Source organism: Gigantopelta aegis, chromosome 5 (assembly GCF_016097555.1).
Source record: "Gigantopelta aegis isolate Gae_Host chromosome 5, Gae_host_genome, whole genome shotgun sequence".
Lineage (NCBI taxonomy): Eukaryota > Metazoa > Mollusca > Gastropoda > Neomphalida > Peltospiridae > Gigantopelta > Gigantopelta aegis.
In genome coordinates, this window is record NC_054703.1 from 36,690,761 (window position 1) to 36,713,000 (window position 22,240).

The 22,240-nt window shown below is 37.9% G+C and overlaps 1 protein-coding gene across 1 annotated transcript; it reads left to right on the forward strand.

The window, feature by feature from the left end:
- Positions 1 to 1,373: 1,373 nt before the first annotated feature.
- Positions 1,374 to 17,248, forward strand: LOC121373133 (fibrinolytic enzyme, isozyme C-like). Its single transcript, XM_041499584.1, has 6 exons — positions 1,374 to 1,457; positions 2,940 to 3,108; positions 8,822 to 8,903; positions 11,294 to 11,468; positions 14,158 to 14,312; positions 17,153 to 17,248. Exons 1-6 carry the CDS (start codon positions 1,418 to 1,420, stop codon positions 17,246 to 17,248), a joined length of 717 nt encoding a protein of 238 aa, XP_041355518.1. The 5' UTR covers positions 1,374 to 1,417.
- The last annotated feature ends 4,992 nt before the right edge of the window (positions 17,249 to 22,240 follow it).

Consider the following 22,240-nt stretch of genomic DNA (forward strand, 5'->3'; position numbering starts at 1 on the left):
TCTTCCGATTAGCAGCAAGGGATCTTTTATTTGCGCTTCCCACAGGCAGGATAGCACAAACCATGGCCTTTGTTGAACCAGTTATGGATCACTGGTCGGTGCAAGTGGTTTACACCTACCCATTGAGCCTTGCGGAGCACTCACTCAGGGTTTGGAGTCGGTATCTGGATTAAAAATCCCATGCCTCGACTGGGATCCGAACCCAGTACCTACCAGCCTGTAGACCGATGGCCTGCCACGACGCCACCGAGGCCGGTCTCTTTACTAGGATGTCTGTGGTCAAAACGTATAACTTTAATATTTTAGGTTCCCCTTTTTTTGTTTGAAGAGTGTATATCAACATTTTATTTCACATCCACGTGTGAGATCAACCGTTGCAGTGCATTTTCGTATCGAACATACGTGGAGGGAGATCACTTTTGAGACTGGTTGTTTCATGGTGATGAACCAGTCGCCACAACCATACCAACCAATGAAATACGCACGGACGAAATTGATTGCTCTGTGACGGGCCTGCTAACTTATATTGATTGCTAACTGCGAGCGCAGGCGCGGTAAATAGGTTTTCGTTAAAAAAAGACGTTTAAATTTATTTTATACCTGCTTTTTGAAGCTATACCAGAAATTGGTATTACGTTATTGTCCGTTATGCTAGTCTCAGACTGTCAACTGTCACGACAAAGTTGGACAATCAACGGTTGCGTTGTAATTTTCCCAACTCCCGACTTACGCTCAGATTAATAGTTAATCGGTTGTAGTTGTAAACAACTCGATTCTCGTCGTAAGAGCGCTCAGACTATCAACTGGACAGTCGTAGAAGTCGTGAGATAGGCCAGTTGGCAAACTTCGTCGTGACAGTTGGTAGTCTGAAACTAGCATTAGGTACTTAGGTACCTTTATTTTTCTTTTTTTTTTCTTTTTTGCTTAAACATATCCAACTAGCTTTCACTCGTTAGATCTTCTCATTGTTGTGGCTTTCGCAGGAGAAGAGAGAGAGAGAGAGAGAGAGAGAGAGAGAGTCTACTCTTAAGGATTAGAGCTTGACAGTACACACACACACACAATCCGTTACCGGCACACACACACACACACACACACACACACCACTTTAACATCTTAATTCAATACCGTACCTAGCAAGAAAGAGGTCGGGTAAAGAAATAACTACGAAAACGTGCACTTTTAATTTACCAGTGCGATATACTTGAAATAAAATACTCGTATATCATTAGTTGACAACCGTAAGTGCTACAGCTCTTAATCCAATGGGGCTTTTCACTTTCAAGAATCATCTTGAAAATTCGGAAAAGGCACGTTTCGAAGGCAATAAACTGAACGAGGGGGAAGCTTTTCGCTATAAAAGCAGCAGCAAGGTTCTGGTACCAGCAGGCTAACTATCTACAGTTCACCTGGAAACATGAAGATGATCGCTCTTCTCATTGTTGTGGCTTTCGCAGGTAAGACTCTTTAAACTTTTCTTCTCCTTGGTCTGCACTTAAGGATAAAGATTGATATGTACTGTGTTCGCAATCTGCTACCGACTCCTTCCAAGACTTGACTCTTTAAAACTGTTTTTGTCTTTGGTCTGCACTTAAGGATAAGGCTTGATATGTACTGTGTTCGCAGTCCGTTACCGGCACCATCCAAGACTTGACTCTTTAAAAACTGTTATTTGTCTTTTCTCTGAAGGATTGGCAGGATGTAACACAGTGGTAAAGCGCACGCTTGATGCGCGATCGGTCTGGGATCGATCCCCGTCGGTGGGTTCATTGGGCTGTTCTCGCTCCACCCAGTGCACCACGACCGGTATATCAAAGGCCATGGCATGTGTGTCCTGTATGTAGGATGGTCCATATAAAATATCTCTTGTTACTAATGAAAAACATTAGCGGGTTTTCTCTCTAAGACTATATGTCGAAATTACCAAATGTTTGACATCCAATAGCCGATGATTAATAAATCAATGTGCTCTAGTGGTGTCGTTAAACAAAAACTTTTTCTTTTTTTTTTTTTTTTTTGCTCTGAGGGATGAGCACACATCGGCCTCGGTGGTGTCGTGGTTAAGCCATCGGACACAAGGCTGGAAGGTACAGGGTTCGCAGCCCGGTACCGGCTCCCACCCAGAGCGAGTTTTAACGACTCAGTGTGTAGGTGTAAGACCACTACACCCTCATTTCTCTCTCACTAACCACTACCACACTGGTAGGTACAGGGTTCGCAGCCCGGTACCGGCTCCCACCCAGAGCGAGTTTTAACGACTCAGTGTGTAGGTGTAAGACCACTACACCCTCATTTCTCTCTCACTAACCACTAACAACTAACCCACTGTCGACATATAGCCCATATAGTTGGATATAAACACGAAAATAAGATAAAATGAATGAATGAATTGCTCTGAGGGATGGGATGTAGTCCGTAGCTTGATGCGTGGTCGGTCTAGGATCGATCCCCGTCGGTAGGCCCATTGGGCTATTTCTCGTTTAAGTCTTTAAAGATCCCTTGCTCCTAATGAAAAATGTAGCGTTTTATTGGAGACAGAAAAAGATTCGTAGCCCTGAAGCTGGAATCAGTGGCTTTATCTTACATGGGGCGGGTCGTAGCCGTCAGTGGGCCCATTGGACTGATTCTCGTTCCAGCCAGTGCACCACGACTGGTATAACAAAGGTCTGTCTGTCTGTCTGTCTGTCTCTCTCTCTGTCTCTCTCTCTCTCTCTCTCTCTCTCTCTCTCTCTCTCTCTCTCTCTCTCTCTCTCTCTCTCTCTCTCTCTCTCTCTCTCTCTCTCTCTCTCTCGATCAGGTGTCGATATAACCATATGTTGACACCGAATAGTTCTAGCTCTCACATGTGCTGAGGTTTCGTTAAATAATGTTCAGTTTTTTTCTTTCCTTTAAATTTCGTATTTCATGAATTTTCATGCATATAAATTTGTTTTTTCCAGCTCAATCTCTGGGCAGCCCGACGAATCATATCATCGGTGGATCTCCGGCTAACATCGCCGATTATCCGTACCAGTGTTCTCTGCGGTATTCCGGTTCGCACACGTGTGGTTGTGTCATTGTCAGTGAAAACAAAATTCTCACAGCGGCTCATTGCGTTGACGGAAGAACGTAAGATTTAGGGTCTGCTGAACCAAATTAATTAAATTGGCGATAATGTTAACATTTTGTAATTTAAAAAAACCCCACCCTGATATAATATTAGAAGCGTACACGTATAAAAAAGTGTGCACTCATTGGCAGATCCAGTGGGAGGTGTGTGTGTGTGTGTGTGTGTGTGTGTGTGTGTGTGTGGGGGGGGGTAGTCAGAGGGGATGCCGTGACCCCCCCCCCCCCCTCGTCCTTTGATGTGCCCTTTTTAAATGGCTTTTTTCATCAATTCTATAAACAAAGTTCATTGGCGGATCCGGGGGGTGGGGGGGGGGGGGGGTGTCACAGATTCCCGTACTCCACCAAGCCTTCTGATGTTCCCTTTTAAATAGAGAATAACTAGTTAATGATATCTACTTTATCCTGTGAGGGGAAGAATGGGAATGTCTGCGAGGCTCTGTCAGTAGAAACGGTGGTTGCAGGATAAATGTCTTTAATTCATATAGTCCACTAAACAAAGTAAAGGGTCAGATTTACGACGATGCATCATTCTTTTTTTATATCAGGACACTTCGCTTTATGTCGTAAGCCGTATTTCCACGTTCGCTGAATTTCGGCAGTTCGCGACAACAGTTGCTCATTCAGAAACAGTTCTTCCCGTATTGAAATTAAAAACATGCCACGCCGGTGCCGCCGAGTGGCAAAGTGGAAGGAATAACTGAAAGAAAAAAAAACGAAAAAAAAAACGACGCAAAGCGTTGTAAAACGATATATTCATTGCTGTTGCTTGCTTGCAGCTTCATATTAAACCATATTATATAAGAGATAAAATTCACAATAAGCAAAACACTAAATTGCCTTAAAAACATGCCTCTGATCATCTATATTTCAAAACATGTCGAAGGAGCATGCCCCCAGATCCCTCTACAGAGTTCGCTCCCTTTAGGAACTCGGGTCGTTTATCTTCGGCAAATATAATGGTGCCCTTTTTTTATAATTTTGGGAACCCCCTTACGAGATCCTGGATCCACCCCTGGAACTCTTACAAAAACACATTTATTTATATAGATATAGAGTCAAACTTCTATAACTCGATCTTGAAGAGTTTCAGGGAGTGTGAGTTTTCGAAATTAATATATAAGAGTTCAGATTTGAAACTACACTGCAGCTGGACGATTTCGCTTAATATTGCAAGAAGCGTGCACTTTACTGCCTACCTATAAACTCTGAAAACTTTGCATCCCCAGCTGAATGGCGAATTACTATATAACTGTCACCCCACCCCTTTTGTTGGCAACTTCCGACGCCTGTGATGCATTTATTTTGCGTATATTGTAAAAGTAAGTAAATAATAAAACACAAAAGGTAACCCAGATGAATTTGAAATAACTATGCTTGGGCATAATATACATATATTTATTGACAGAAAAAAAACCGAAAAACGAAGACATTTACATACATAACAGGAAGTAAATTATATAATGAACTTTGATGTATATTACTGATGTCAAAACATGGCAGAACGTAACTAACAAATAAAACACTGAATGCCGTATAGCACTGAGTACATTTGTTTTTCACAAAACTATTTTAAATTATTTAAATTATTTAAATTATTTTAAATAAGAAAAGTCATTAAAACACTAATGCAAATCAAGAACTAACATTTTATATATATATGAAAAAGAAACAACGCTAACAATTATTACAAGTGCTCTTTGACGTTAATCATTTAATTAGTGTCTGTAATTGTGTATTACGTAGCGAGGCTCTCCGCCATGGACGGAAACGACAATCAACCACAGGATCATTTCGTTCCGCTTAGTCGGCGATCTATTTCTGTAATTATCACGTTAATCCTCGACAGCCCAGACCACCCTATGACAGACGCGCTTCGTCTGATTGACCTGATTGACAATTCCTTCGTCTTTAAAATGACAACGACAACGACAATCCACACGCGACAGACAGACAAATTGTTTATTAAAGCCTCACCTCAGTTTTAAAAACATACATCAATAAAACAATAATATATAAAATAGCACTGAGCCACTCCATACGGAGTTACGAGAGACTATAAAGAATCAACATATAAAATATACAAATATTACATTAAAACATGTTAGAAACACCTAACACGAAAATAAAACATGCTATTATATTTAGTCCAATTATAAACAGTCTATACATTAAAATGATATAAAACTAAAACACATATAAGACATTTAATAAAATATTATCATCCCCTGTTAATATTCAAGCAAGTAACAAATATAATTATAATATCTTATTTAAAACGCGTTCGGTTATATTAATAAAACATCTAAACCCATTCAATTAACGTATACAGCGTGTCTCCTTTTTTCTAAAATTAATTTGCAGGTTTTGGCACTAAATCTGCATACGGTATGGCTAGATAAAATGTATGATATCTGTAGCAGTTATAAAACCATCCCATAATTCCAAGCACTTATTAAATAAAAATATCTCTCAGCTCTTTATACACGGGGCAATAAAGTAGAACATGTTGCTCATCTTCTACACAATTGTGGCAATGAAAACAAACTCGCTCAGCCACTGGGGTGTTACTAAAACGACCGGTTTCTATATGTATAGGAGCAACTCCACATCGAAACATAGCTAACGCTCCAAACTCCTTTTTGAACATGTTGTATACAAGGAGCTTGTTACCACTTGTTCCTCTTACACTTTGCGTCCGTATCGTAAAAGAGTAGCCTATGTGGCGACATCGGGTTTCCTCTAAAAAAACAAAAACAGTGTCAGAATGACCATATGTTTGGCGTCCAATAGCCGATGATAAGATAAATTAAAAAAAATCAATGTGCACTAGTGGTGTCGTTAAATAAAATAAAAAAAATTTTTTACTTTGCGTCTGTGATATTTAAACTTTCCAGTTTGTTATGAAGCTTTCGAACACTGTTTTTTTGACTCTGGAAACAACTTGTTTAATCAAATGCCCATTTGTGATATTAATAAAGTGATCTAAAACAAGACTACACAACTTAAACTGTACTCTGTAAGACCAATTTTTCTTATTCTTATGTGCCAGTTGTTTTGCCCATCGATATATTTTATAGGTTATTCTGTTGTTATTTAGGCAGCTAAGTTTCGTGTACACTCTAACAACACTCCCACGCTGCTTCACAACAGGTGGGGTCCAACACGCGTCGAGTTTTAGAGGTGCATAATCTCTTAAATGTTTATGGCGGGACCATAGACTTAGGTTGAGAGATCGAGTTTATCGAGTGTTCGAAGTTTGATAATAATAATAATAATAATAATAATAATAATAATAATAATAATAATAAAATAAAAAATAAAAAAATAACAACAATAAAGACTATCACAAAATTATAACAACAAACAAGAAAAAGTAAGAAAACGAAGAAAATACAAATTTCCATTATGCAGATGTTAAGTTTAATTCCTATGCAATTCTTGTTTTCTTTATATTTGCATGAAAACAAACCCAAACACCGACTGGTTTTATATACAATTCATCCTCTAAAATGCACGAAGTTGACTTATTTCCATTTGACAAAAATCTATGTATGTTGTCAATATAGGTTCGTTCTCCTATAAATAACTATGCTATTTGCATAATAAAATATTACAATACGAGGCTACGTGAAGGCCATTAGGGCCTATAGCTTGTTTCATTTAATCAGGGTTATGGGTGTTTTGGAATGCACAGTATGTACCAGCTTTGTCTAACCTTTTCTTTAAAACATATATATATATACATGTATATATATATATATATATATATATATATATATATATATATATATATATATATATATATAAATACATGTAACCATTCCATGTACATGCAGTATATTGAATCAATTTGGCCAATACATTATTTATTTGATTTTTGTTTTTATAAATTATATATTTACATATTATTTATGATAGTGCTTGTGGTGGGAGGTATACTTTTGTAATGAGCAAAGCAATTTTGTAAATAAAAAAAACCTATTGTTCAGACTGTTTCGGAGGTTCCACCACTTGCCCATTCCCTAGACACGACCCTGAATGTCGAAACTACGATAACATTGCTTGTACATATCAAGTCGATGGTCAATAACATTATGTTCGAAGTGGTCATCAAAGGCCGTGTTATGTGCGATCCTGTTTTATGTTGGAAGTATAATCTATGATTGCACGTGCTGTTGTAGCATTGAGTAAACCACGTGAAGGGTATATAATCTATGACTGCACGTGCTGTTGTAGCATTGAGTAAACCACGTGAAGGGTATATAATCTATGACTGCACGTGCTGTTGTAGCATTGAGTAAACCACGTGAAGGGTATATAATCTATGACTGCACGTGCTGTTGTAGCATTGAGTAAACCATGTGAAGGGTATATAAGTTAACAGAAAATGTATTACTGGACATTCCATACATAATAGTGGCGGGACGTAGCCCAGTGGTAAAGCGCTCGCTTGATACGCGGTCGGTTTAGGATCGATCCCTGTCAGTGGGCCCATTGGGCTATTTTTCGCTTCAACCAGTGAACCACGACTGGTACGTCAAAGGTCGTGGTATGTGCTATCCTATCTATGGGATGGTGCATATAAAAGATCCCTTTCCTTTCCATACATTATTATTTGAGTAAAATATGGGTAAATCGAAAATTGCTTCTTCTTACCCATCAAACATATATATAACGTTCAAAGCATTTATAAACTCTTTAACAACGAACACAATTTATTCCATCGACATTCATTATCAGTCACTGTCAAAGCAACCTGTCAATTGAACAAATATAAACGTGTATTACAAATCACAGACAACAATATAAAACCATATAAAATACACCTGCATACGAAGCCAGGGGTGGGTGTGGGGTTGGGCAGAGGGCCACGCCTCCACCAATCGCAGGTATACAATATTCTGGTCATGTATGTGTGTGTGTGTGTGTGTATGTGTGTGTGTGTGTGTGTGTGTGTGTGTGTGTGTGTGCATGTATGTGTGTGTGTGTGTGTTTGTGTGTGTGTGTGTGCGTGCGTGCGTGCGTGCGTGCGTGTGCAATATTTCACAATGAACATCGCGAGATTAAGATCTCACCCCAACCCCCCTCACAAAAAGGAGTCCCGCCTGAATTCGCGTGGGGGGGGGGGGGGGTGTGACCTGGAGTCCCGCCTGAATTCGCGCCTGAATTGTTTATTAAATTATGTTTCCACATTGGTTCTTAGATATAGGTCATGCTACAATATATTCCGCTAGGAAGGTGGAAAAGAACATTATTCTGAAACACACTATAGAGTGTAGCTTTTGTTATGCAAATAGCCATAGTTATTTATAGGAGAACGAACCTGTATTGACAGCATACATATATTTTTGTAAAATAGATCATGGATTGTATATAAAACCTGTCTGGGTTTGGGATTGTTTTCATGCAAATGTAAAGAAAACAAGGATTGAATAGGAATTAAACGTAACATCTGCATAATGGAAATTTGTATTTTCTTCTTTTTCTTACTTTTTATAGTTTTATAGTTTTTATAGTTTTTTTTATAGTCTTTATTCTTGTTATTTATTTATTTATTTATTATTATTATTATTATTATTATTATTATTATTATTATTATTATTATTATTATTATTATTATTATTATTATTGATTTATTTATTCCTATTTAATTTATTTTTATTTTTCAGTGAGTGAAGATGGTGGTTGTAATCGGTTTAACATTTCATTGCAGAACAAGTTCGTTTTCTGTGTATGCGGGGTCTACAAGTAGGACAACAGGGGGCGTTCTGAGAAGCGTGTCGTCCATGAAAGTGGTAGGTCTTAAAGGGTAGTCTCAAAAATATTTTTTGTCACTTTTGTTATGGAATTTGAAATGTAAATATTATAGCTTGAATTACTTTCGTTTCCGTGTCAGTTTACAGCTCTATACACTTATGTGTGATTGGCTCGCGCTAACATGATTCTGTGGAAGAACCCCCCCCCCCTCCCCCTCCCAAAAAAAGAAAAAAAAAAGAAAAAGAAAATATTTCTAGAACTAACGCTAACTCGCTACCAAACTAGTCATATGAACCCTTTCATCTAATTTTTTTTTTTTTTTAAAATAGCCCAACAAAGTCATTCCTAATAAATAGAAAATAGTGCGTTGCACAATGATAAATTTTGTTTTATCAATATTCATTATGTTTGATATTATTTGTGATTATAATTGTAACGAATTATTGATTGGATCGTCATTGTAAGTAATTATTTCATTTGATCCAACAAATTGATAATGAGTGATCTTTATATATACATGTACCGGTATGTATTTTCAGTATATATATACATACTACACAAATTAAACATCCTGAAAAATACGTTTGATAAGTGTTGTATTTACCGGCATTTATTATGAGGAATTATACTCGTAGATTGCATTAAATTACTTTTTTTATAATATCTGATTTTCAATATTTCTAGGCAGCAATTCCCCGAACCTCATAAAAGCTTGGCACACCCATGTACTCAGTTTCCGTCGTATGATTGTTTCACACCACACATAGCTGTGTTAATACCATTGCATATTACATTGTGAATTTATTACATATATGTTTTGTACTGTATACATATATATAGTTATCTCCTGTAAAACCCATCTTGTCACTGTCAAATATTGTTATTTCATATTCCCCATATGCCGTTGTGTAACAGCCTGGGAGAAATAAAATTCTGTTCTGTTCTGTTCTGTTCTGTCAGCTCCTCCAAAGTTAATTTGCTTTTGTCATGCGGGAATATCAATTTCTGAGTAGTCAAAGAATATCTGTTTGTGGGAGGGGATGGTGACTATACATTCCTCCCTAAGCCCCTCCCCCCCCCCAATATATAATTGTAAAAAAAAAAAAAAAAAAAAAAAAAAAAAAAAAAATATATATATTGTTAGACCAGCATGCATGTGGACCGAACAAGCTGTACTTTCAAACAATGCATTTCTATGTTGTACACGAATACTCATTATTTGTAATTCTTATAAAATGCGTAGTGATTGCTTTGCGACCCTGTGCACCTGTTTGGTAACAATGCAAACAAGAATAAACGTCGTTACTGAGATTCGGGCATTTTCGTTTAAAAATTCAAAATTTTGGCACAAATCAGCTTACCCCCCCCCCCCCCCCCAAAAAAAAAACAAACAAAAAAAACAAAAAAAACAAACAACAACAACAACAAACAAACAAACAAACAGACTAAAGAACAGTATTGTATTGTTGCTTCGTAGCACCTTTGTATAATTGCAGTAAACAATTCTGCTTATCTTTGATAGACAACGAGGAAGACTGACAGACAGACACACAGACAGACATAGACAAAACCTTGGTTATAGGCATATGACACTATCATGTGGTAAAGCACTCTCCTGTGGGGCGGTCAGTCTAGGATCGATCCTCACCAGTGGGCCCATTTCTCGTTCCAGCCAGTCGACCACGACTGGTATATCAAAGGTCGTGCTATCCTTTCTCTGGGATGGTGCATATAAACGATTCCTTGCTACTAATGGAACAATGTAGCGGTTTTCCTCTCTAAGACATACGTGTACAAATTATCAAACGTTTAAGATGCAGTAGCTGATGATTAATAAATCAATGTGCTCTAGTGGTGTCAGGAAACAAAGCAAATTATAACTTTTAACGTTTTACGCATTATCTTTCCTACTAACTGCTATTTTTTGTAATACAAAACTCATAACGATGAAATAGGAAACTTTGCGAATCACAAACATACAGACAGACAGACAAACAGGCATACAGATACATAGATAATAATACATGAGTGGCCGTTAGATATCATTTATCTGACAATGAGTTGTTTTAAAATGTATGTAACGAGCAATAGCGAGTTTGATACGTTTTTAAACAATGAGTTGTGAGATAAATCTAACGCACACGAATGTATTATTCTATTTCTTACATATCTTCAAAAAACAGGTTTTAAGCATCTTTTCCGACTAACCCTTATTTACGCGTCACAGACCCATGATTGTCAGGTTAACTATACGTCACGGTGTAATCTATTTCCACCGTGATGCTTTTCATTGGCTGCATTGGCCATCACTTAGGAGCATCCAGTCGTATGTCTTGAAATTTTTAACAGACGTACGTGTTTAAACAACCCATGATGTTCTCACCAACGGGTGTGTCAGAATTTTGTTAATACTGTTTTTCTTTCGTAGCACGAAAATTACAACGATGGGTCAGCAACATTTGCGAACGATGTTGCGGTGATCTTTCTGTCTGGTGAATTTGACTTTGAGAATCCTAACATCCAGAAGGCTATCTTAGCTAAATCAGACGATCCAGACTACGCCGGTGACGACTGCATTCTGACAGGCTGGGGTCGTACAAGCTGTAAGTAGCAACACCAGCTACTACGTCTGATTAGATGCTATTTTGTGATGCTGTGATGATGGCATTGTACTGTATTGTTTATTAGCCAAAAACCTCTGTTTATAGGCGTACACAATGTTTGTACAGTTGAAACATGGTGGCAATAATTATAACGTTACATAATACAATAATTTGGCAGGAAACAAACAGAGAACAAAAACCTTAATATGGATGACAGAGTTAGTATTTGTTATTACTGAATATTGTAAAATACACTAAAGTAACAGAAACATATTTTTTGTTTCTGGATGGACAAATTATTATTAATGCAGACAAAAATTTAAATTAAAATAGATGTGTTGATTATATTTAATATATATCATAATATAAAATATTATAAGTATGCATTATTAAACAACAAAATGTCGAGCTTCACAAGCATTAAATACGAATTTTCCCAAATTTCTAAGTTCTTTAACATTTTGGGCAGTTAGAAGTTGAATTAGCTTAAAAACAGAAGGATGTTTCCAATAATAGGGTTTAATAAATTTGCGTCTTAACTCTGAGTATAAACTGCAAATAAGAATAAAATGAAATTCATCCTCTTTATCTAATGTGTTACAACAGAAACGCATTCTATTACATCGTGAAATATTGGAATAACGGCCAGATTCAACATTTAATGAATGAGCAGAAATTCAAAACTTACTTATCATTCTTAATAAATGCGGTACTATATTTTTTGTTAAATAAAACTGTAGGCCAAAGTTATCTGTCAAGTGCTTATAAATAAAGCATCTAGAAGAACCTAAAAAGAAAGATAACATGTCTTAACGAAAAAGATCTTGCAATCTCATGTTTATCATATGTAACAAATATAGCTCATTATCAACATATTGTTGATACCATATATACGACAACCCAAGAGAATCAAGAAGCTTTTTAACATTAGTAGCCCAGTTAGTACAAGTTCCACATGTATTATACAAGTATTTGTAAACATTCGATAATATACAATTATCACTTTTCAGTAGCGTTAGCCAATATTTTAGAATGGTCATATACATTTCGTATTGTAATGGCATTCGACCTAACTCATTGTAAACACAGAAATTCATTGCCATTTTGTGAACTCCTAATAGTACTTTATAAACTTGTATGTGTACATTTTCGATGTCATGTCCTTTATGAAATCCCCACGTTTCACATCCGTAGTTTAAAATAGGTTGGATATATGTGTCGAATAATGACAACACAGTTTCCTTGTTCAGATAAAAGTTTGATACTGATCTTTTAAGATATATGTGTCGAATAATGACAACACTGTTTTCTTGTTCAGATAAAAGTTTGATACTGATCTTTTAAGACAAAGACTGCTGTTTGTGCTTGAATTGCAACTGTCTTTTATGTAATATGAAATGTACCATTGTATCGAAAGGTTACACCAAGATAATTAAACTCATCCACTATATCAATTAGTGCTCCTTTGTAAAACCACTGTTCCGTCGCTTTTATTTTATCTCCATTTCGAAAAATTACTCGTTTAGTTTTGCTCACATTTACTTGTAACTTCCAGTCCAAACAATATCTTGCTAAACTATCCAGCATATGCTGTAAATCCTCAACTGTTAAGGAAAATATCACTGTATCATCCGCATACATTATCAAAAACAAATGTAATAGTTCTTAATAGTTCTAAATCGATTGATGAGCAGTCATCATTAATGAAATGAGATTCAAGGTCATTAACATACATAGAAAATAGGAGGATGGCGGTGATGATGATGTTGATGATGATGATGTTGATAATGATGATGATGATGTTGATAATGATGATGATGATGATGATAATGTTGATGATGACAATGATGGTAATAATGAGGATGATGATTGTAATGTTTCAGCCATCAGCTATTCAGTCTTATTTGATGCTATTTTGTTGTCATTATTATGATGATGATAATGATTGATGATGATGACGACGACGATGACGATGGTAGCAATAGTGACGGTGATGATCATAATGTTTCATCCAGCAACAGTTAAAGGGACATTCCTGAGTTTGTTGCAATTTGTAAGATGTTATTGACTAACAGATACTTTTTAACGACTGTAATTACATATCAAGTATATCTTTCTGCATAGAATATTAATGGCTGTATATTAAACGTGTTTCTGATCGTTCTAATATTTGTACTATCTTAAATTTCATTTTATTTCTTCTTCTTTTTTTTCGTACGTACGAAATTATTTGAAGACAAAATCCAGTTTGGGCTTCTTACAAATATTAAGACGACCAGAGACACATTGAATATACAGACACTGATATTCTAAACAAGAAAATATATTTAATATGTAAGTTTAATCGCAGAAATATTGTATTAGTCGGAAACATCTTACAATGCAACAAACTCAGGAATATGTTACCAAACCAGTTAACGCACTGCTTTGATTTTTGCAGAGAACCATACGTTACCAAACAGTGTAAAATCATATTTTAATTTTAGGTCGAACTATACGTTACCTGACGAGTTAATGAATATTTAAATTTTAGAGCGAGCAGTAAGTTACCTGCTGACTCAATGAATGTTTTAATTTTACAGGAAGAAATACTTTATTTTACGAGTTAATAAATGTTTTTATTTTACAGCGAGCAGAACGTTACGATTAGTTTACCACATGGCTTAATACAACTGTGTTAATTTTACAGCAAGCAATACGTTACCAGATGGTTTAATGAAAGTGACCTCTACACGCTTGAGCAGAGCAGACTGCCAGTCCGCCATGAGCGGGATTTCGGGTGTCGACATTCAGAACATGCACCTTTGTGTTATGACAGCTGGAAAAGATGGTGGATCATGCAACGTATGTTATTCCTTTTATTTCGTTTAATATATATAATATGATATATATATATATAGATATATATATAATATATATTATATATATATATATATATTATATATATATATATATGATTATGAATCATAAATATGATTATGAAAATGTTTCCTACTAATAAAATAATTCTACGATTAAAATTACATATTAAATAGGGGTGCAACGATACGGTCAAAACCGTATTGCGATATATTGCGATATAAGAAACTGTATTGCAATATGTATTGCAATACAGTTGATATTATTTAAATTTAATATTTATGTTTTTGTTTTTTTTAAATGAAAACAGAAGGCATAACTTTTTAATGATCTTTATTAGTTTCAGTTGTCAAGCTAAATGTTTTAGGTCATATTTTTATTTTTTAACACAATACTAGTCTACTAGAACACTGGTGTGACGGTGTCAAACTATTTATAAATTGTCACATTCGGAAATCCTTACTATCGGACTTTTCCGTTGCTGCTCGCTTGACACGGAAATTTACGTATTGAGTCGCAATGTTTCAGCAGATCGACCGAAACAGAGCCGAGGTATTTTGAACGATCGACCGAAGTATTCCGAGTTCAGTGAAAAACAGCGAAGTGTGATTCTCATTTGTTGGTTTATTTCTTTGAAGATGATAGCCGTAGTCGTATTCCAACTTAAATGAACAATGAATGATAATGTGTAAGTAACAAAACATTTATTTGTAATTATCGTTAACTGGTTATTTTCATTGGACTTTTAACACGTTTTGTTTAGAAGTTAGAACCAAGTATAACCGACCTATCACTTCGTATGCCAACAAGTAGGCCGACTACTCTTGACGTGATTGTTACATTTCCTGTCATCACCAATTAATAAAATGATGTGTTTTTTGTTTGTTTGTTTGTTTGTTTGCCTATTTCAAGACAAATAAGATAAGGAAAAAAAATAGCGTATAAAAATCGCGATACGCAAAACTGTACCGCGGTTCGTATCGAGCTGATCAATTATCGCGGTATACCGGTACACCGGTTTATCGTTGCAGCACTAATATTAAATATATTTTCTTGTTTAGAATATCAGTGTCTGTATATTCAATGTTTTTCTGGTCGTCTTAATATTTGTAAGAAGCACAAATTGGATTTCGTCTTCAAATAATTTCGTACGTACGAAAAAAATATATTTTAGGAAATAAAATGAAATTTAACCCAGTACAAATATTAAAACGATCAGAAACATGTTTGATATGCAGCCACTAATATTTCATGCAGAAAATATATTTGATATGTAATTACAATAGTTAAAAAGTCTCTGTTGGTCGATAACATCTTAAACATTGCAGCAAACTCAGGAATGTCCCTTTAATGCATAGTGTCATCCATAAGACTCGTACATTCCTGCTTTTCCTATCAGGATCAAAATAGGCCAAGGCTTATGATTTCCCGCAATGTATTAAAACTGATGGGATTTAGTGGCGTCACGTAATCATATGACCTTGTATGACACGCAGAGGAATGCGGAAATATATATATATATATATATATATATATATATATATATATATATATATATGTGTGTGTGTGTGTGTGTGTATATATGTGTGTGTGTGTGTGTGTGTGTGTGTGTGCGTGTGTGTGTGTGTGTGTATGTGTGTGTACCGTCATACAATTTCGATCGACATATCTTTTCGATACTTTTCGATACTTTGTTTGTAACTGTATGTATCCCCAGCGTATGCAACATGTTACGTCACTATTAGCTTGGACATAAACAACGAGGTGTCTTTTTTTGTCAATATTGAAAATGCTTCAAGTCAACCTGCGAACTATGTTTAATTATAATACCATAAAAATCGTGTATGTTATTAGTTTTTCATAATGCAATATTTTGGTACTAATGAAATACCTCACATAGCGAAATCCAGGTATCAGAAATCCCTGCAAAGTTATCTGACATCTGACCTGCCAAAAGTTAGTCGATATACCACGTGATCTTACACTGAACAATACAATTTATGGAAGGCTGGTTGGGTTACATCTGATGCCGTTCACAGTAAAGTTCTTTTCAGTAATTTCTGGTGGGGTCATGTTTACATGTATATTTATGTTTAGTACAAGTAAAGGTGGATTGGTGGAGTGGAAAATATATAGGTATCTACCTGTGTGGCAATCATAATTTTGGTGTAGAAAAAGAGGATTAGACATTAACCTATGACAAATAAATAATGTAAATATGTTTTCAGTGAACACTATTTATTATTCTAAAAATTATTCAATATTTGTTTTCAAGTTACAAACCTTTTATGATTGTATTTTCAAAAGAACATTGTGATATAAATTATTGCACATTACCATAACAAGGACAGAACATAGACAGCCAATGAAACTATCGAAAAACAACGATGTGCACACTGTATGTCACAGCGTGTATATGTACAGGTTATGCGTATTGGCCTCTATCGTGAATTTATGATTGTATGCCAGTTTCTATTAAATTTTCGAATAACATTTGTTGAAATTCTAGATATAGTTTCTATTGCCTATCTACATGAAAGTGTCGAAATATTAAATTAATCTGCTGCTTGCTTCCGGGGGAATTGGGAAGTGCAAGTAGATACGTTTTGAAGTTTATTTTCACTCTTGTAATCTACTCTTTAATTTTTGAAAAATTTCAGATAGATTCTGCAAATGAATATGGCATACTTATGCAAGGTGACAGAAATAGCAGTTCTTTGTTAGGATTAGCTGTTTACTAGGGATTTGTTATTTAATTTGTCCTTTTATCTCTCGTTATATTAAACATCAAAGCAGATATTTTATTTTTTTTAATGTACAAACAGGGTGACAGCGGAGGACCAATGCAATGTGGAGGCAAAATCGCCGGCGTGACGTCATGGGGTATTTCCAGTAGTCGAAACGGTTATGTCAATAAATGACAATTCCTTTCGCCAAAGTTTCTACTGGCGTGGTGGAAACGGTGTATAAATAAAGCCAGTCAATACCAGGACATTAAAAATAACAAAACAAACAGTAACGAAGATAGGATTAGCTATTTGTCCCTCCGACATTGGTGAGCCAGTTTTCACGATAACTGGTCGATGGACAATACAGCCTTACGGTACAGGTGGTTCAAAATTAATTAGTAACAATATGTCATTCAGTGACTCAGTATGGCAAACGTCCGTGCACCAAAGCAGTGGTCGTTGACTAAAAAGGAAACCATTACTTCTTTCGAGGCTTGGCAACAAAATCTTCAATACATTTTGTGTTTGGACCCAAAGTTTGCAGATATCTTTTATAGATGGTTTCGTATGGCTGAAGAAAACAAACCAAACCCCATCGCGTGGTCTTTTAGACGATAATAATAATGTTCCAGGAGCACAGAGACGTACGGCGGCCCAAATAGTCGCACGTTTAGATTTAAAGGGACATACCTTAGTTTTTAAAAACTAAGGAATATTTTTCACTATTAGAGCAGTTTATGATCAGTGAAATCAAACATTACTTATACTTTATTGTTTAGATTATCCATTTCCGTACAACCGAAGTGTTTCTAGATATCCTGGTGTTTCTAATACCACAAAATGCGTTTTAAAAAAACGCACTTGCGTTATGTCGCTGTTCTAGATCACGATGAAGAATTGTCTCCATCGCTGGAAAATATTATTGTACTTACCTGGTTACATCTGATACATCGTGACCTACCAAATCTTGCTAAACAGCACTATGGAGCAGAATTACGTTCTCAAACATTAGGTACTTTGAAACCAGAAATATCACAGGTTCTTGGTAGTATTTTGGAAGAGATACTGCATCAACTGATGCCAAAGTGTTGAGATCGTCGCCGAGGAACACAGATGCACCTGCTCGAGACAGCGAAGAAAGCGGTTGTGTTCAGCGAACGTCGAGGTTTCTCTCCCCCTCCCCTCCTCCCCCTCACCCTTGGGGCTCTGTTGCGCGAGATTGGTCCTTTGGCCAAGTATTGCGTTGGACACAATGGGAGTTCAGCTATTGTCACCTTGTATTACGGTGACAACAGACCGAAGAGAACAAGCAGTAGGAGGCGAAAGCGTCCCAAGGCAGCTCAGGGGGACGAAACCCGGCGGCTCAACCGCGAGGGGCGGTCCTTCCTGCTTCAAAGAAGTCGAGACCGGCAGGGCCGGCCTTTGGGCCTTTTTCCGGGGGGGGGGGGGGCAAAAACTGGCAGTTCAACTGGTGGCGGCGGTCCCTTCTGCTTCGCAACCCCCCCACTACTCGGAAGCAGCAGACGCCAGGAGCGGCAAAGGGGGGGGGGGAGGAGGGAGCTAAGCTGTCAGCTCAACTGGCAGTTACGCCCCCTCCCCCTGCAGCACCAGCGCCGATGGAGACAGGACATGTCAAAGTGTTGTCAGCTCCAGCCAGCCCACCGGCGTCTCCACGAGTTGTTGCGACCGCTGGTGCAGAGCGGGACGCCAAGAAGAGGAAAGTGTCGGTTTAGGACCCACTTGACACCCAACCCACTACTTGGCAGATCGCCTGCGACAAGCTTCCTGGACGGTACCGCGAGTGTGTTAAGGGGAGTTCACTGCTACCTCCCAATTGCCAGGCCCCTTCATCCCCAAGAGTTGGAGAGCAACACCATCTGGTCAGGGGCGGTATCAGTTCCAGTACGTCGAGAAGAGTCGCACCTTCTACTTGACGTCTGAGCGGAAAAGGGTGTATCGGCAAGGACTGCTGAAATCAGACATGGATAATCCAATCGTCCATCGGATTATCAGGCTGATACTTCTGGAAGATTACCCAGCCTTACTTCGGGGAGAGTGCTACATTGACCTGCCTCACTTCTTCCCGAGGTTCCGGGGCCGATCACCCCAACATCTCGCCAAGAATTCCGCCAAACCTCTCTCAGGACAGGAACCTCCTTTTTGGGGCTTAGTTGGACTCCAAACACCCCACTCCTTTTGGCTGTGGTATGATCAGGATGTTACTGTTTACCTTTTTGGCGCACAATCGACATCAAGTACTTTCAGGCAGCCCGTCTACACCTTTGCTCAAAGGAGAGACTCATCTCATTTTGGCAAAGACACATTGATCTTCATTTTGATGCATTGTTGTTGATAATCTGGATGTTGATGTCTTTGCTTTGGGTCATTCATGATTAAATGATATTTCAGTTCGTCCCGTACAGCAACAAATAATAATTGCTGGTTCCATCACTACATACTATGGCTCAGTAGCATGTAATACCTCACAGAACATTTGGCGTGCTAAGGTCAGTCTTATGCGCATCTGCTTCTACAGTTGTTTGGCCTGTAGAATACTTAGAGGTCGAAATACCCTCGTTGATTAACACTGATTGCACCATTTCAATAGAGCCACGTTCTGATAAAAGACAATCTGACCACAGCTGGCTAACCCCATAACTGATAGAGACTGTTAGTGGAAATATTCGCATATAAAATGTTTCCTCTGTGCCACAATCCCTCAACAAACATGAACACTTTTGCCAGGTTCGAGCCACTTGCATTCCGAACCTTACAGAGTCGACATTGCCAAGGTGCTGTTCTACAACTGCAAAACCCAGAGATGACACTATGTCCTTCCACTGTCATGCTGCCTAAACAAACAGTGTTCAAAGATTCCAACCAAATATAGATGGTTATAGTGGTACTACTGGGCCCTTCGAAGCGGTCGTGAACATGGGGCCCGTACAGTCACCTCAACGTGAGGGGAGAGTGCTGCCATATGCTCGAAACATGCTGGTAGATTTGCAACAAAAATGTGATGACTTGGAATGACAAGGAGTCTTCAAACGTCCTGAAAATGTTGATATTACCGTTGAATACTTAAATCCATCGTTTCGTGTTACGAAATCATCTGGTGGACATCACCTTGTCACTGCTTTCACTGATGGTGGACGATATGGCAAACCACAACCTTCTTTGATGCTGGATGTCGACTCTGTCTTGGAAACAATAGCTCAGTGCAAATACATTATTGTTAGTGACCTGACAAGTGCATTTTGCCAAATATCGCTTTCCATGTATTCCATGAAGTACTGCGGTGTCGCCACTCCATTTCGAGGTGTAACGGCGTACACCAGATGTGCTTTAGGAATTACTGAATCCGAAACGGATGTTGAGTGTTGGGAGATTGTATTCAAGATGGCACTGTTAATTAACTAGACAACGACTTGTATTGTACTGGTGGTAACTCTCTTGGTGAGATTCTACATAACTGAAAGTAAGTTTTAAGTTCTCTTCAGAAGTGCAATATCAAATTATCTCCATCCAAAACAGTCATATGCCCAAGGTCCACTACAATATTGGGTTGGGTTTGGTCTGAAGGTCGGCTATCAGCAAGTCCTCGCCGTATTGTTGTATTGTCTACCTGCTTGCCATCTCACATGGTGTACGGCTTACGATCCTTCATTGGTGCATGCAGAGTTCTTGCTCATGTTCTGCCTGAATGTTCTCACATGCTGTCGGTGGACTACAATCCCAAGATAAACTGGCGTGGAATGCCTCTTTATATCAACATTTCTATCAAGCTCAGAGGTATCTGAAGTCTCACAGATCAATTGTTGTACCACAACCTGCTGACCATTTATGGATTCTTACAGATGGTTCTGTGTCCAAACAAGGTATCGGTGCCACGTTATATGTCACAAGGCATGACAAGCTATCATTAGCTGGTTTCTTCAGTTCCAAACTCAGAAAACATCAAGTCACCTGGTTACAATGTGAGATCGAGGGATTGAGTATACCATCTGCAATCAAACATTTCAGTCCATATATCATACAATCTACTCACCAAGCGTGTGTCCTCACTGATAGTCAACCATGCGTACAGGCCATTGAGACGTTATGTAGAGGAGAGTTTTCTGCTCGCCCTCATATCACATCTTTCCTGTCTATTGTCAGCAGGTATCAAGTCAACGTACGTCATCTTGCTGGATCAGCAAATGTACTAGGCAAGTAGTCTGCTGTTTGACTGTGATTATTTCATGGCAGACAGCTATGAAGTGGCAACTATTAGACTGAAGTTGACAGGGGAGAGCATGCAGTTTGTAAACATGTGTAACTTGTAGACATTGAAGACTTGTTTGTGGTAATTCTGGCCCATGCAAAAGTAGTGGGGTTTTTTAATGTTAAATGGGTGTACTCCGGCCAGGTTTAGAGGGTGTGTTTGTTTAAACCAGTATGCTGGGAGAAAGAGCTGGACAACAGGGATTGTCCTTCACAGAGTATGTTTCCCCCAGGCAGGCAAAGGTACATACACAAATCCACGAGCCTACTGATATTAATAAAAATGTTATAGCCAATAAGGCTATATAGAAACATATAGCGAAATTAATTGTGGTCTGTGGCCACCATCTGACTTGTTCAGTCGCAATGCACCAGACTGCAATGAGCCCCATTGCCAAATGTGCTGCTTTATCATTACTATAGAGGAGTCTGTGGTTGAATCTCAACAGTACAAGACACTTAATACCTGCAACACCTGCCATTCACAACTAGATCTGCATGGTCCAACATTCAGTCTGAATGCCAGGGGCGTAGCGTGATCTGGACCTGGGAGGGGGGGGGGGGTGTTCGAATGTGACCCAAGTGGACCCTTTTTCTATTTTGTTTTTACACCACCAGAAACTCCATATGTATAAACCGTGTGTGTTTTAGTTCTGAAAGCGGACCATTTGCTTCAGCGACCCCCCCCCCCCCCCCAGCCTACGCCCCTGAATGACTGACCTCCATCAAACGTCCTTCTAAGAAACTCACCAACATTAAAGATGATATCTTACTTGATATTTCTATAACACGCCAAGCACTCATAAATATTTCAGTATGAATAACAATATTTCTCCTTCGCCCCCCTGCGTACATAAAACAAAACAAGTAAGTGGTGTACTGTATGGTGCACATACTGAAATACCACAGTTTATTCACATA

What these genes read in the sequence shown, in the direction of transcription:
- LOC121373133 (XM_041499584.1), top strand. Translation starts at nt 1,418, where the DNA reads ATGAAGATGATCGCTCTTCTCATTGTTGTGGCTTTCGCAG. An exon ending in CATTGTTGTGGCTTTCGCAG is followed by an intron (nt 1,458 to 2,939) that starts GTAAGACTCTTT and finishes TGTTTTTTCCAG; the next exon opens with CTCAATCTCTGGGCAGCCCG. An exon ending in GCGTGTCGTCCATGAAAGTG is followed by an intron (nt 8,904 to 11,293) that starts GTAGGTCTTAAA and finishes TTTCTTTCGTAG; the next exon opens with CACGAAAATTACAACGATGG.